Raw genomic sequence first — 15,454 nt, forward strand, 5'->3', positions numbered from 1 at the left:
TCTGTATTGTGAGATGGTGAGTGTCTATGTCTTCATAGAGTCTCGTACCCATATGGGAACATACACTCACTGGCCACTTTATTAGGTACACCATGCTAGTAACGGGTTGGACCCCCTTTTGACTTCAGAACTGCCTCAATTCTTCGTGGCAGAGATTCAACAAGGTGCTGGAAGCATTCCTCAGAGATTTTGGACCATATTGACATGATGGCATCACACAGTTGGCGCAGATTTGTCGGCTGCACATCCCTGATGCGAATCTCCCGTTCCACCACATCCCAAAGATGCTCTATTGGATTGAGATCTGGTGACTGAGGAGGCCATTTGAGTACAGTGAACTCATTGTCATGTTCAAGAAACCAATCTGAGATGATTCGAGCTTTATGACATGGCGCATTATCCTGCTGAAAGTAGCCATCAGATGTTGGGTACATTGTGGTCATAAAGGGATGGACATGGTCAGCAACAATACTCAGGTAGGCTGTGGCGTTGCAACGATGCTCAATTGGTACCAAGGGGCCCAAAGAGTGCCAAGAAAAAATTCCCCACACCATGACACCACCACCACCAGCCTGAACCGTTGATACAAGGCTGGATGGATCCATGCTTTCATGTTGTTTACGCCAAATTCTGACCCTACCATCCGAATGTCGCAGCAGAAATCGAGACTCATCAGACCAGGCAACGTTTTTCCAATCTTCTACTGTCCAATTTCGATGAGCTTGTGCAAATTGTAGCCTCAGTTTCCTGTTCTTAGCTGAGAGGAGTGGTACCCAGTGTGGTCTTCTGCTGCTGTAGCCCATCTGCCTCAAAGTTCGACGCACTGTGCGTTCAGAGATGCTCTTCTGCCTACCTTGGTTGTAACGGGTGGCAATTTGAGTCACTGTTGCCTTTCTATCAGCTCGAACCAGTATGCCCATTCTCCTCTGACCTCTGGCATCAACAAGGCATTTCCGGCCACAGAACTGCCGCTCACTGGATTTTTTTTCTTTTTCGGACCATTCTCTGTAAACCCTAGAGATGGTTGTGCGTGAAAATCCCAGTAGATCAGCAGTTTCTGAAATACTCAGATCAGCCCTTCTGGCACCAACAATCATGCCACGTTCAAAGGCACTCAAATCACCTTTCTTCCCCATACTGATGCTCGGTTTGAACTGCAGGAGATTGTCTTGACCATGTCTACATGCCTAAATGCACTGAGTTGCCGCCATGTGATTGGCTGATTAGAAATTAAGTCTTAACACACAGTTGGACAGGTGTACCTAATAAAGTGGCCAGTGAGTGTATATAAATCTATGCACTTGCACTTTAATTAATCTATTGCTTTACTCTGCTCTTCCTATCGACTTAAATAAAGCTGGACTCAGTGTGTTACATCTGTGCTATCAACTATCCAACTTTGTCTCTAATTTGATTATTACTACTTTTTATTTGTTGTGTTTCATATGTTTTTGAATAAATTATGATATAATTTTACTTTTGGACTTTTTGTGCTCTTTTTTTACTGTATGTTCATTCTCTATTCATAGTAGCCCTGGACTCAAACCTTCATTTATAATGTGTATTTACTTATCTTATAAATGTTAATACCTTATCAGGATCCTGTCAGCGCCGGTGGGCTGCCGCGACTGAACAGGGTAACTCACCCAGACTACGGGAGGACCCGGGGTCCGATACTGCAGGGAAAGTTGAGACAACAGGACCTGCGACACTGAAAGTAGTTTAGCAGTACAAGGACCTACGATCAAGTGACCACAGGGGGCGTGGCTTAGCGTCCTACTGCAGGATAGGGTTCTATTACAGGAATCCTGGAGTAAAGACTAGGGAAACTCAGGTCAGACAAGCGGGGGTCATACATGGGGAGGACGGCGCGGTAACAGAGGGACATGCAGAGAATAGTCAAAACGTAAGCAATGAATCATTCGCAGAGATAGCAACGCAGTACAAGGGAGGCAATCAGAGAGTAGCCAGGTCCAAGGCAAAAGAGTCATACACGGGAATAGCAGAGCAGTAGAAAGAGAACAGGCAGAACTCATAACAGGGACAGAACCGGATCAAAACCAAGCAAGCATAAAGTATCACAGTCACAAAGCACACCAGGATCACACACTCGGCCAAGGGTCTGAGTATAAGCGACAAGGATTGAGCCCACAATGAGGCTATAAAAAGCCTCCCAGAATCTCAGAGTGAGGCTGTCCAGATTAACCTCTAAACTACCTGATCCCACGAACTCAGCAGATCATGACATACCTACTTACTTGTGTATAAGCCGAGTTTTTCAGCACATTTTTTGTGCTGAAAATGCCCCTCTCGGCTTATACACGAGTCAATTGTCCCAGAGGTCCAGCGGGGGAGGGGGATCGACGGAGCAGCGGGTCACAGAGGCAGGAGCCGGCAGCTCTGACTGTAACTGTGCCCTCTGCTAAAGAGAAATGAATATTAATTTCTCTTATAGCGCGCACAGTGACACCCACAGCCGCCAGCATCCAGAAGACATCCTACTCACCTTTCTGCGCGCCCTCGCTGTATCCGGCGCCAGCAGCATTTTCGGCTGAGCGATTACATGACCCCGCTCATTAAGGTAATGAATATGCACGCCTCTCACTCCCACAGGCGTGGAGTGAATATTCATTACCTTAATGAGCTGAGCCACGTGATCGCTCGGCAGGAAGAGCTATTGGCACCTTGGATCTGATGACTGATGGGGATGTAAAGGCCCTTATGATTCATAAGGAGATGGGTGGTTTTGTTACAGATTATGCTTTTGTGACATAGAATTAAAGAGGACCTGCCACTTGCTCCAAAAAATTGAATTTAATTACCTTGTAAATAACCATAAGCTTAACCGGTTCTGTGCTGTGTCAGTCCACTGCAGTGAGTCTACTCTGGAGAGGTGAGCTTTCACCTCTCTCACCAGACACTGCCAATCACAGTTCAGCAGCATATGAGACTGCTAAGCCACATTCAGTATTTGGTCAGTATTTTACATCAGTATTTGTAAGTCAAAACCAGGAGTGGGTGATAAATGCAGAAGTCATGACGTGTTTCTATTTTAGTTTTCCTCGGATTGTTCCACTCCTGGTTTAGGCTGACAAATACTGGTTTAAAATACTGATCAAATACTGAAAATCTGAATGATGAACTGTCAAATTAACTGCCAAATTGTGATTGACAGCTTCTAGGAGGGAAGGGTGAAAGCAAACGCCCCCAAATAAAATTCTGATGAAATGTAAGCAGAGATTTCACATGCTGTGCTTCAAAACAACAAATGTGCATATCTCTGCAAAGGAGTGATATAATTCAAAATGGAAAAAAACAGTAGAATCAAGGGAGGTCAGAGATTTTAACATGGTTTTAATCTCAATGTTTTGAACACTTTAACTAGTCCTCTTAAATCTTATTAGTTATATACAGTTTTTTAACCTGTGTCAATTCTTATTTTTACTAATCTGGTCGACATATTAGCATACAAAATGACAAAGAATAGGACAAGTTTTTGATCAGTCAAAAACATGCTTTACTTCCATCTATGTCTGCATCGCCATGTGATTTGATAGCACAACTAAGAAGGAGCTATGCTTCATTTCTCCCACTGCACCACTAACAAATCTATCTATTCTGTTTTACATAGAAGCTGTCTTGTGATTTTGGGATGACAAGCTTCAAGTTCACATAAAGTGTTAGAGAATCATCATTAATCAGGGACATATTACAGAAAATGCAAACATAATGAAACCTTAGCTTAAATACATCATGACTACCGTGCCCTACAAGCCATGGTATGATTTAAAGAAAAGTGGAAAAAAAAAAAGTCAGTTTTTCCTTCAACAAGTTCATTGCCCTTCTGATGAAGAAAAGGATAGGATTGAAAAAGATATATTAAGTGCTAAAGCGCAAGAAGATATAAATTATTTAAATTACTTTTTCACTACTGGGAAGTACCAGATCATCACATAATGAACTGAGACATAAACTAGGACAATTGTTCATGCTACTAGACCTATAATATGTATTTTACTGAAAATGTACCAAATTACTAAAAAAAATAGTTATAAAACTGTTTAATTCTTATTTTTAAAAATTTTCAAATAATTTGGGTGTATGAGCCGACCAGGCCATTTACTATAACGGTGCTGAAGGAGTCACCATGTGCTCTGTCGTGTATCATTTTCGGGAGTACACTCATACTGGAGGCGGGCACTAAGACGTAGTAGACTATTTCTGAGTGCCCGCCTCCAATAGGCATATACACCCGAAAATTAAGCATGACAGAGCACATGGTGACACCGTTGGCACCAGTATGGTCAATGGTCCTGTTGGCGCGTATGTTCAAATCCATCTTTGCGGGGGGTTCGGATACAAGCTCCGATGGGACCAACGAACATAGGACAAAGCACAATGTGAAACAACCTTGCAGATTATGATGTGGCCGCAGATTCTGTAAAGCAAGCTGCAGCACCGCTAAAGCACCCAGCAGCCTTAAAGAGTTACTAGAATAGCAATTGATTACGGCTGTCCATTGCTAAATCGCAGTGCGTACATGGTTCGTGGAACTTGGATGTGTGAAATTGACCCTACTGTGATGTATATATTTTATCTAGTTTCTTGATGATAGGAAATAACTTACTGAGTTATACCCAATGAATATAAATGCTTGATTTGTTGTCATTGTAAGCCCTATTGTCCCTCAGAAATTTATTTTACACATGATTCCAACTGTGTACAATATGAAGTACAGACAGTGACCATGTCAGCAGCAGAAGACTATCATGTCTAGTGAACATAGGTTGATTTAAGCTGATTAGATCCAAAGAACTCTAATATCACACGTCATTGTGTTCATCATGGACTCAGGCTTAAACATCTATGACGCGAAGATTGATCTGTACAATGAAAGCCACTGGGGCTGCCATGTAATGAGAGTATGGTCTCTATAGCTTCACTGGCATTGAAGATGTGCCATAAAATTGTCAACTTGTGGACAGCAATAAAATCTAAAGCCAAAAAGACTGACATGTGAAAAGGCTCATTAAGAGATATCACTCCATTTACAAATACATTACATTTTCTGAAAACAGTCTGTTATTTATTATTTGGCAATCTTTTTCTCTATCATTACCAGCAGCAGATAGAAGACATTCTTATAAACTGATAGCAGGGTAACCTGAACTTACATTTGCTCATGAATGCTTCTCCGGGAACAGAAATGTATGACTGCCCTTCAGATGGAAAGCGGTAGTGAGGCAAGCTTAACATCTGAGGCACCTTCACCATGGCATAATCTGAAAGAATCATAGAAAGTGACCATAAATCACATTTGCACTGATATGTGACATACTTAAATGTTCAAATGAGGAGAAAATGTCTCTAAACAATTCTTAATATTACAGTAATAACATCATTTAGAACAATTGCTTCCGTGCAGTAAATCGATGTCTATCTGATCTGACATAAGAAGCTTGTATAAGCACGCTATCTTACATCAATGTTCTGACCTAGAAAGAATAAAGAAAGTATGTGAGTCAGCATCACAAACCTGCGCCTGAGAGCTACAAGCAAACCAGCACAATAGCACAATGTCCAACAAAATCTTGCTTCAATTCATGTATACTGTAACTGTGCAAAATACAGCTATTGTTCTGGTTCTGGAGACACAGTGCATTAGTACAAAATTTCATTTTCAGCTCTGGCTGTTTTTTATATATCAAAGCCTTCAGTTAGTGAACTTCAGATATCATGGCCCTAAGTAGAGATGAGCGACTTTGCCTTTTTTAGGGTCGAGTCGGGTTTCATGAAACCCAACTTTCGCAAAAGTCGGGTCGAACGAAATCGGCCGACTATAGCGAAAAGCCGGAGGCCGACTGAAACACGAAACCCAATGCAAGTCATTGGGGAAGCAAAGTCAGCAGGGAGTGGAGGATAGTAAACACACCTACAGTGCCCATTTCAATGCCAAAAACATCAATTCTTATTACTGAAGCTTGTCAACCTTAATTTACTTCCTAATAATAGTTACGCATTGAAAACTGGGGGTTATTGGGATAAAGTTGTGGGGGGGTTGGGCTGGCTCCAGGTTTTTGTGTGCCCTGGGCCAAAGAGTGTCAGTGCGCCCCTTTAACACATACCACAACTCATGATGCTCCGATACGACACAGAAATATAGGTATAGTACAATGACAAATACTTCACTGCTTACATGACATGACTGACTCTATTTTAAATTGTACAATAGCTCAAAAACAGGACAGTATATTACTCCATACAGTGTTATGGCCACCACATTATGCGCCATACAGAATAATGAGCTCCATATATTTCTCCATACAGAATAATTGGTCACATATAATGTTCCATACAGTATATGTAGCTTCACATAATGCTACAGTATATGATGGTCCCCATGGACGATGCTCCAGTGTGTTTTGGGCCCAAATAATGCTCCATATATAATGGGCCCCATTTCTAATGCTCCAGTGTATAATGTGCCCCATAGATGCTGCTCCAGTGTCTGATCTGCCCCATTTATAATGCTCCAGTATATGATGGGCCTCATGGATGATGCTCCAGTGTATGATGGGCCCTAATAATGCTCCATATATAATGGGCCCCATTTCTAATGCTCCAGTGTATAATGTGCCCCATAGATGCTGCTCCAGTGTCTGATCTGTCCCATTTATAATGCTCCAGTATATGATGGGCCTCATGGATGATGCTCCAGTGTATGATGGGCCCTAATAATGCTACATATATAATGGGCCCCATTTCTAATGCTCCAGTGTATAATGTGCCCCATAGATGCTGCTCCAGTGTCTGATCTGTCCCATTTATAATGCTCCAGTATATGATGGGCCTCATGGATGATGCTCCTGTGTATGATGGGCCCCGTAAATGCTGCTCCAGTGTCTGATGTCCCCAAACTGGAATGCTTCAGTCTATGATGGGCCTCATGGATGATGATCCAGTGTATGTTGGGCCTTAATAATGCTCCATTTATAATGGGCACCATTTCGAATGCTCCAGTGTATAATGGGCCCTGTAAATGCTGCTCCAGTGTCTGATGTCCCCTATCTGGAATGCTCCAGTATATGATGGGCCTCATGGATGATGCTCCTGTGTATGATGGGCCCTAATAATGCTCCATATATAATGGGCCCCATTTCTAATGCTCCACTGTATAATGTGCCCCGTAGATGCTGCTCCAGTGTCTGATCTGCTCCATTTACAATGCTCCAGTATATGATGGGCCTCATGGATGATGCTCCAGTGTATGGTGGGCCCAAATAATGCTCCATATATAATGGGCCCCATTTCTAATGCTCCAGTGTATAATGGGCCCTGTAAATGCTGCTCCAGTGTCTGATGTCCCCCATTTGGAATGCTCCAGTATATGATGGGCCCATTTTTAATTAACCCAGGCATGGTATGTGAAAAGATATCCATGGTGTAATCTAAAGTGTGTGCTGCCACCTCCTTCAATTTTGGTGTGGGTGAAGGACACAAGGAAAGGGGTTGCTCCTGACCAGAAGCCTGCAGTTACGACTCATTGCTTGCATTTTTTTAAACTTCAAAAGAGGAGGCGATAGAGCTGGTGGCTGTTTGAGCAATGTAAGCCAAAAACAGTTCCTGATGCTCCGGATTTAAAAGCAGTGTACCTACTCCCAGAAAATGGAGCCTTACAGGCCTTCCAGAGCTACACCATGACGCAGGCTCAACACCTCCTGCCTTAGCTGCTATTGTGTTTTTGGCACTACCAGCAGATGCACCACCACCATCAGTACCAGATGGCCCCCCACGCCCACATCCACGCCCTCTTCCACCATACTTCCTCATGTTTTGGAAAATGGACCCAAAATACCAGCAGCTATATGGTACTGTATCAGAAGTGTACAGCTCTATACAGTCTAGGGATAACAGTAAATCTCCGCATATATTTCATGAGTCATACACAGACACTCACAGGCTCAGTATGGATTACCCAATAAAATAAAAAGTTGAAAAAGGGTACAGTATCACCAGATACAAGGTATATAGTGTAGTGTAAACATTGTGAATCTCTGTATACATTTCAGGAGGCAGACACAAACGCTCTCAGGCCCAGTATGGATTACACTAGAATATGAAAAGCTGTAAATGGGTAATGTAATACAAGCTGTATACAGTGTTGGGGTAATCTTAAAACTCCAAATATATTGCCGGAGTAACAGACAGATGTTCACAGGCTCATTATGGGTTACATCAGAATCTAAATAGCTAAAAAGGTTACTGTATCAGAAGCGTACAGCTGTATACAGTGTTGGCCAAATTTGAAATCTCGGTATATATTTCCGGAGTCACCCTCAGACGCTCACTCAGTCTGGGTTTGACCATAATAAAAAATGTTGTAAAAAAGGTACTGGATAACAAGATAGCAAGTATATATATTATAGGGTACAATTGAAATCTCCATATACATAGTCCCGTAGTCACTCTCTGACGCTTACTCAGTATGGATTTGACCGTAATACTAAATGTCAAACAAAGGTACTGTAAAACAAGATACAAGCTGTATCGAGTATAAGGTAAAAATTGGTATCTCCGATTCACTGTATATATAGAAGGCGTTGACCACACACGCTCACTCAATATGGATGATACCGTAATACAAAATTTTGAACAAAGGTACTGTATCAGTACATACCAGGTGTATCCATTCTAGGGGTAATTGTTAACTTCCGTCTATACTTCCGGAGTCAGACACAGACACTCACAGGTTCACTATGTATTACACCAGAATTTAAAAAGTAGAAAAGGGAAAGGTAGTCGAAGCGTACAACAGTATACAGTGTTGTGGTACTTCGTATATATTTCAATCTCAGTAAGCCAGTCCAGACTCTCCGCTACTGGAAACTACATGGATACAAGTACAGACAGAAAGTCGAGTGTTAGTAGAAATTTGGGAATTACTCATTGCGGGAAAACCTCCCGGTAGATGTTGCAGGGGCGATGCAGACCCTCAATTACTGTGTCTGTGGAGACAGCGAAAACATTTTTTTGCGAAGAAAGGATTGCTTTATCGCAGTAGCGTGGATCACATCACCGTTACTCGTCTCCATCAAATTGTGATCACAGGAAGAGATGTAGACATGGTCCTCACTGCCTACCATGATGTGTCTGTTCATTTTGGAGTGCAAAAGACAGAAGCCACAGGCCGTAGACGATTCTATTGGATTGGAATGAGAGGAGACATTGAAAAATGGTGGCAGGAATGTCACACATCTGTGACTATCACAACTGTGAAAGGTGATCATAAAGCACCACTGCATCCGCTTGTAAGTTGACGTCCATTACAAATGGTAGCCATTGATCATCTGAAGGTAGAGGCCAGAAGGACAGGCCATAGCTACATCTTAACCATCATCGGTCAATACAACAAATTTCTAGTGGCTGTCCCTGTGAAGGATTTAACTGCCCAGACTACACAGCGGTGGAGCAGGGAGAGGTAAGTATTGCAACTTGCAAGTGCTGTGGCCATGACCAAGCAGGGGGGGCACACTCGTGGTCGATGGTACTGGCACAGGGCCCTTCATAGTACGCTGGTGTGTCTGACGGCGAGTGGGCCCCCCCCACCGTCAGAGACACTGTATTGTACTATGAGGGGCCCTGTGCCAGTGCCGTCGGCCATCAGTGGGGCCTATCGACCTGTTCAGAGCAATGGCACTTGCCCAGGTGCTCCAGGTGTTGACCCCAGCCCTAGAGGGGGTGGGCAGCCCAGTTAGGGAGGTTTAAAAAATGGCATATATTGATGTGTTGGCTGGACATTCAGCTGCTGCAAAGGGTGGAATTGGGCAAGTCCGAGGAAGAGGAGGACAAAAGCGAGGCAGTTTTCTGGCAACCTATGTGTCATCAGGGGACGGTGGGACAAAATCCTTTGAAACCCATGCATGGTTCATTTTCATGAAGGTTAGATCATCAACATTTTGGGTTGACAGACGGGTCCTGTTTACTATCAGGATTGATCCAGCAGCACTGAAGACTCTTTCAGATAACACACTAGCAGCAGGGCAAGCGAGCTAGCTCCTGTAAGGCATATTGTGCCAATTCAGGCCAGGTGTCCAGTTTAGAGGCCCAATAGTCAAAGGGGAATGACCTGTGAGTCAGAACATCGATATGAGAGGAGAAGTAGTTTGTAACCACAACATGGTCATTAAACCCCTGTCTCCAACGCCACTACGGCTGTGTGCACCAAAAACACCTCTTCCATTGTGCCCACTACGGCTCGTGGGAGAACCAGCACAACTGCTGTGTGCTGGGAAAGCCTCAAACAAACGGTTTACCAGAGTTGCTTGTTTGTTAGCCAATATTATCTCTAGGTTCTCCTGTGGCATGATGTTGTATAATTTGCCTTTGTAGCGTGGATCGAGGATGTTGGCCAGCCAGTAGTCATCATCCCTCATCATTTTGGCAATGCGGGGGTCCCTTTTTAGGATCCGCAAGGCATAATCGCACATGTGGGCCAATGTTCCAGGTGTCAATGATGCACTGCCACTGCTGGATGGAGGAGCACTTTCTGGCAAATCCACATCCCTACAGTCACGCACAAACACTGTACCTGACCTTGGAATGCCAACATTTTCTCTTGCCCCCTGAGAAGCATCCTCCTGCCCAAAATAATAATCCCCCTCATCCTCCTCCTCCTCATCCTCTTCTTCCTCCACATCATCCAGGACAGTTCCCTGACCAGACAATGGCTGACTGTCATCAAGGCTTCCCTCCTCCTCCTCCTCCGCTGCAGACGCCTGATCCTTAATGTGCGTCAAACTTTGCATGAGCAGATGCATAAGTGGGATGCTCATGCTTATGATGGCATCATCTGCGCTTACCAGCCGTGTGCAATCCTCAAAACACTGAAGGACTTTACAGAGGTAACATAGTAACATAGTTTTGAAGGCTGAAGGAAGACCTTATGTCCATCTAGTTCAGCCTATTTTTAGTGCAGTTGTTCTGCATTGTTGATCCTGGGGAAGGCAAAAAAAACCCACAGAGTAGAAGCCAATTTTCTCCATAGGGAAAAAAAATTCCTTCCCCTAAGCTGGGTCAACCATCTACCGATAATATTCTGTTATTCGTAACCTTCTATACTGTTGCTCACAAGAAAAGCATCCATTCCTTTCTTAAATTCATTCAGTGAGTTGGCCATCACCACTTCCTCAGTAAGAGAATTCCAGAGCCTCACTGCTCTTACCGTGAAGAACCCTCTTCTATGCAGGTGCAGAAATTGTCTTTCCACCAAACGAAGAGAAAGCCCCCTTGTTCTTGTCACAGTCCTTGGTACAAACAGTTCATTGATCTTTCAGCTTTGACCACTGCATACCCGACAATTCCATGACTTCCCTCAAACTGCCTGCCCATGTATCATCCCACAAATGCATTACAGCCTACCTCTGTTCGCACAGCTTCTCAACCATGTTCACGGTGGAGTTCCACCTTGTTGCAACATCTATGATTAGGCGGTGCTTGGGGAGGTGGAGCAATCGCTGCAGCTTCTGCATACGAGTGGAGTGGACGTTTGAGCGATGGATGTGCGAGCACAGTCTTAGCACCTTATGTAGCAGGATAATTATTAAGGAAGCACTGCACCACCAGGTTCAAAGTGTGAGCCAGGCAAGGTATGTGTGTGAGTTTTGCATGGGCTATGGCTGCCACAAAATTACGGCCATTATCACTGACTACCTTGCCTGTCTCAAGATGTAGACTGCCCAGCCATGACTCAGTTTGTCGCTGCAAGTAGTCGGTCAGTACCTCCGCAGCGTGTCTGTTGTCGCCTAAAGACATCATCTTTAACACAGCCTGCTGACGCTTACCACTAGCTGTTCGATAGTGGGACACCTCATGTGGAACACTGCCAGCTGCGGATGGAGTGCTCGTGCGACTGCGCTCTGTGGACGAGCTTTCGCTGATGGAGGAAGAGGAGGAGGAGGGTCGAAAGACTACAGCCAACTGTTTCCTATACCGTGGGCTAGGCAGCACTGTTCCACCGCCGCTGTCCCCTGTGGAGCCTGCATCCACCACACTAACCCAGTGCGCAGTGATGGACACGTAACGGCCCTGGCCATGCCTACTGGTCCATGCATCTGTTGTGAGGTGCACCTTTCCACTCACTGACTGTTTTAGTGCATGGACAATGCGGTCTTTCACATGCCGGTGTAGGGCAGGGATGGCTTTTCGAGAAAAGAAGTGCCGACTGGGTAGGTCATAGCGTGGGACAGCATAGGCCTTGAGCTCGTGGAAAGCTTCACTTTCAACCAAACAGTAGGGCATCATCTCTAATGAGATTAGTTTGGCGATGTAGGCGTTCAAACACAGTGTACGCAGATGAGAGGATGAGTACTTTCTTGTCCTACTCAGAGTGTCTGGTAGGGTGAGCTGAACTGGAGAGCTGCATATGGGGGAAGTAGCGGTGGATCGGCCAGAGTGAGAGGGGGTTGGTGATGGTAATGGTGGTGATGGCCTAGATTCAGTGTTGTGTTGCAAAACCATTGTGATTCCCTGAGTGCTTTGGCCTTGCGACGACACCTCCACATTTAGTGCTGGTGGTGTGCTTAATGGTGGCGGTGGTTTTACAGTGGGGGAAGCGATGGAGCGTTGCTGGCTACCTTCAGTCGGAGCAGGTGCACATGTGCTACCTGAGGTTTTGTAGTCCGTCCACACTTGCAAGTGCATGTTGATTAAATGTCTAAGCATGCAACTGGTATTCAAATTTCTGAGTTGATTACCTCGGCTAAAGGTCCTTCCGCACTTCTTACAGATAACCTTTGCCTCATCAGTAGGATTTTGGACAAAGAAGTGCCACACTGCACTCTTCCTACTATGGTATACATTTTCTGGCCTTGCATGCTGTGCTAAGTTGACCGTCTGGCCAAGCTGTCCTGCAACTCTTTTAGTTTTTGGTCCACGTTTTTGGACAGCTACGGGCCTGCCAGATAACCACTGCTGTGATGTCAATGCCTGCTGTGGATCCTTCTCCTTATCTGAACTATTGCCAGCGCTACCCTCCTCCCCCAATGGATGCCAATCCGGGTCAAGAACTGGGTCATCCATCACCTCCTCTTCAAAATCATCTGCACCTTCCTCTTTACCTTCCTCTGTGTCACCGTGTAAGGTGGTATAGTATGCAGGAAGAGGCACCTGAGTTTCATCAGGGTCAGATTCTACCAGCAGAATCATCTAGCAGTGGCTGTGCATCAGTACACTCCATGTCAGATTCATTTTGGACTGGGGAATTCAGGATTTGACTGGATAACCCAGGCATGGTATGTGAAAAGAGCTCCGTAGATTAATCTGAAGTGTGGGCTGCCGCATCCTTAACTTTTGGTGGGGGTGAAGGACACAAGGAAAAGTGTTTTTGCAGACCAGAACCCTGCACTGACGACTCCGTGCTTGCAGGTTTCGAACGTTCAGTAGAGGAGGCAATAGAGCTGGTGGCTGTTTCGGCAATGTACACCAAAACCTGTTCCTGATGCTCCGGCTTTAAAAGCGGTTTTCCTACTCCAAGAAAAGGGAACCTTACAGGCCTTCTTGGGCCAGACGATGACACAGGCTCAACACCTCCTGCCTTAGCTGCTATTGTGCTTTTGCCAGAACCAGCCGATGAACCACCACCATCAGTACCAGCTGCGCCCCCCTGCCCATGTCCGCAGCCTCTTCCACAATACTTCCTCATGTTTGGGAAAATGTACCAAAAATACCAGCAGAGAGATGGTACTGTATGAGGCGCGTCCAGCTGTGTAAGGTGTATTAAAAAAATAAATCTACGTATATATTTTGTTAGTCACAGATGCTCTCACAGTATGTATTTGACCGTAATCCAACAAGCAGATATACAGAACTGTATCAGAAGTGTAAGCAGCGCATGGCATTCGCTACTTACAAGCCAAGAACAGCTGCTGGAATACTCACTGCTCCCCACACCCGGGACTGTGGGAGTGTGGAGCAGTGGATATTCATTTCTCTTTAATATCAGGCACACTGTTAGCCGCAGCGGCCGGCTTCCTGCAACGGCTAGGCGCTCATGGGGTGCCTGCTACTAAAGAGAATGAGTATTCACTAGTCTCTACTCCGATGGGCGTGGGGAGCAGTGAATGCTAACTCTTTAAAAACGGCCACTCGTGATCGCCCAGCGGCTGCGGCTAACACTATGCCCACTATTAAAGAGAAATGAATATTGACTGCTCCCGAAGCTCATAGTCCTTGCCACCTCCAGGTGCTGGATTCAGTGCATAGAGGTGGGAGAGATTATGGGTGTAGGGAGCAGTGAATATTAATTTCTGTTTAACCGCAGGGACATGGTTTTGCCACAGCAGCTGGCTCTTGCCTCCTGTGACTCAATCGTAGTCTGCTCCCCCCACCCCAACATGATCGACAGCCACAGCAGGTACTTTCAGACCATAAGACGCATCCCCCATTTTCCTCCAAATTTTTGCTAGTTACCGGGTATACAGTGTTCTTGTTGCACTGGTAGTCTCCGTTCCCTGAAGCACAACCACAGCCCACACACTGAACTCTACATCTACATTGGAAGTAGAGGCCCACAGCTTATACAACTGCATCATCTCTCAAGTCTGTTTCAGATCTGGTCACGGTCTTCTACTGGTGCTGCTTATGGATCAACTACTAATTAATGTTTGCTGAGTGTGATTAGAATAATCGACCCAATTTTCTTGGATGAGAGAATCTATGGTCGCAGCCTGAATGTGATTTTATTGTGCATATAGCAGGGCTGTGAGAGGCACGGGTATGGCAATGGAACCTCTAACCTACATCTCTTCTTAGAAAAAAGTGGAAATGAACCATCAGAAAAGAAAATCAGCTGATGGCTGAGTTTGGGGGTTGTACCCTGCTCTGTGCTGACAATGGGCAAGGACCAAGAACGTAACTTGAAGCTCATTGTTCACTGTGCAAAAACGTCAGCCCGACACACAAATACTGTTAGTCTTCAATATTATTGGTCTAATCACATATGCCAATGGGACCTCTTAGGCTTCCTCTAGCTCCAAGGTCCAGGCGCGATGGCAACCCCTGCACCCACTATAGTTATGGCACAGGAAAAGACCCTGAAACAGCTGGCTACAGATGAGTGAATTGCTTGACCGATATCAGATAGTTTCCCTCCGAATGGAGGATTAATTTGCATACTGTCTTTCCCATGGAGCATTGCCAGTAAGTTTCCATACAACAGCCAGTTCTCTTCAATGAGAACCCACACACCTCAGAGCTAATTTAACTAATGCATATTTTATATTGCATAATAGCAAATGACCAGCGATAGCAAACAAAGTCCATTTATCTTCCAGCATCTCTATGTTCCCACACAACGGCAGAACTGTGAATGACATAGCCATGCATACCGCTTGTCTGTACATCAAACATCACTTTGGATATATATTACACTTCAAAGGAGATGTTTGTATACATATGA

General features: G+C 44.8%; 1 protein-coding gene across 2 annotated transcripts in view; it reads right to left on the bottom strand.

Annotated features, from left to right (window-relative positions):
- The window catches only part of ADGRD1 (adhesion G protein-coupled receptor D1), a 1,079,490-nt gene that overhangs the window by 902,108 nt on the left and 161,928 nt on the right, over positions 1-15,454 (bottom strand). For both annotated transcript variants that reach the window (XM_073557041.1, XM_073557040.1), the window contains one exon: positions 5,175-5,282. In XM_073557041.1, the coding sequence (XP_073413142.1) occupies positions 5,175-5,282 (108 nt within the window). The remainder of the gene's footprint in view (positions 1-5,174; positions 5,283-15,454) is intronic.

Source organism: Dendrobates tinctorius, unplaced genomic scaffold, assembly GCF_039654945.1.
Source record: "Dendrobates tinctorius isolate UK_male_01 unplaced genomic scaffold, ASM3965494v1 ptg000243l, whole genome shotgun sequence".
Classification (NCBI taxonomy): Eukaryota; Metazoa; Chordata; class Amphibia; order Anura; family Dendrobatidae; genus Dendrobates; species Dendrobates tinctorius.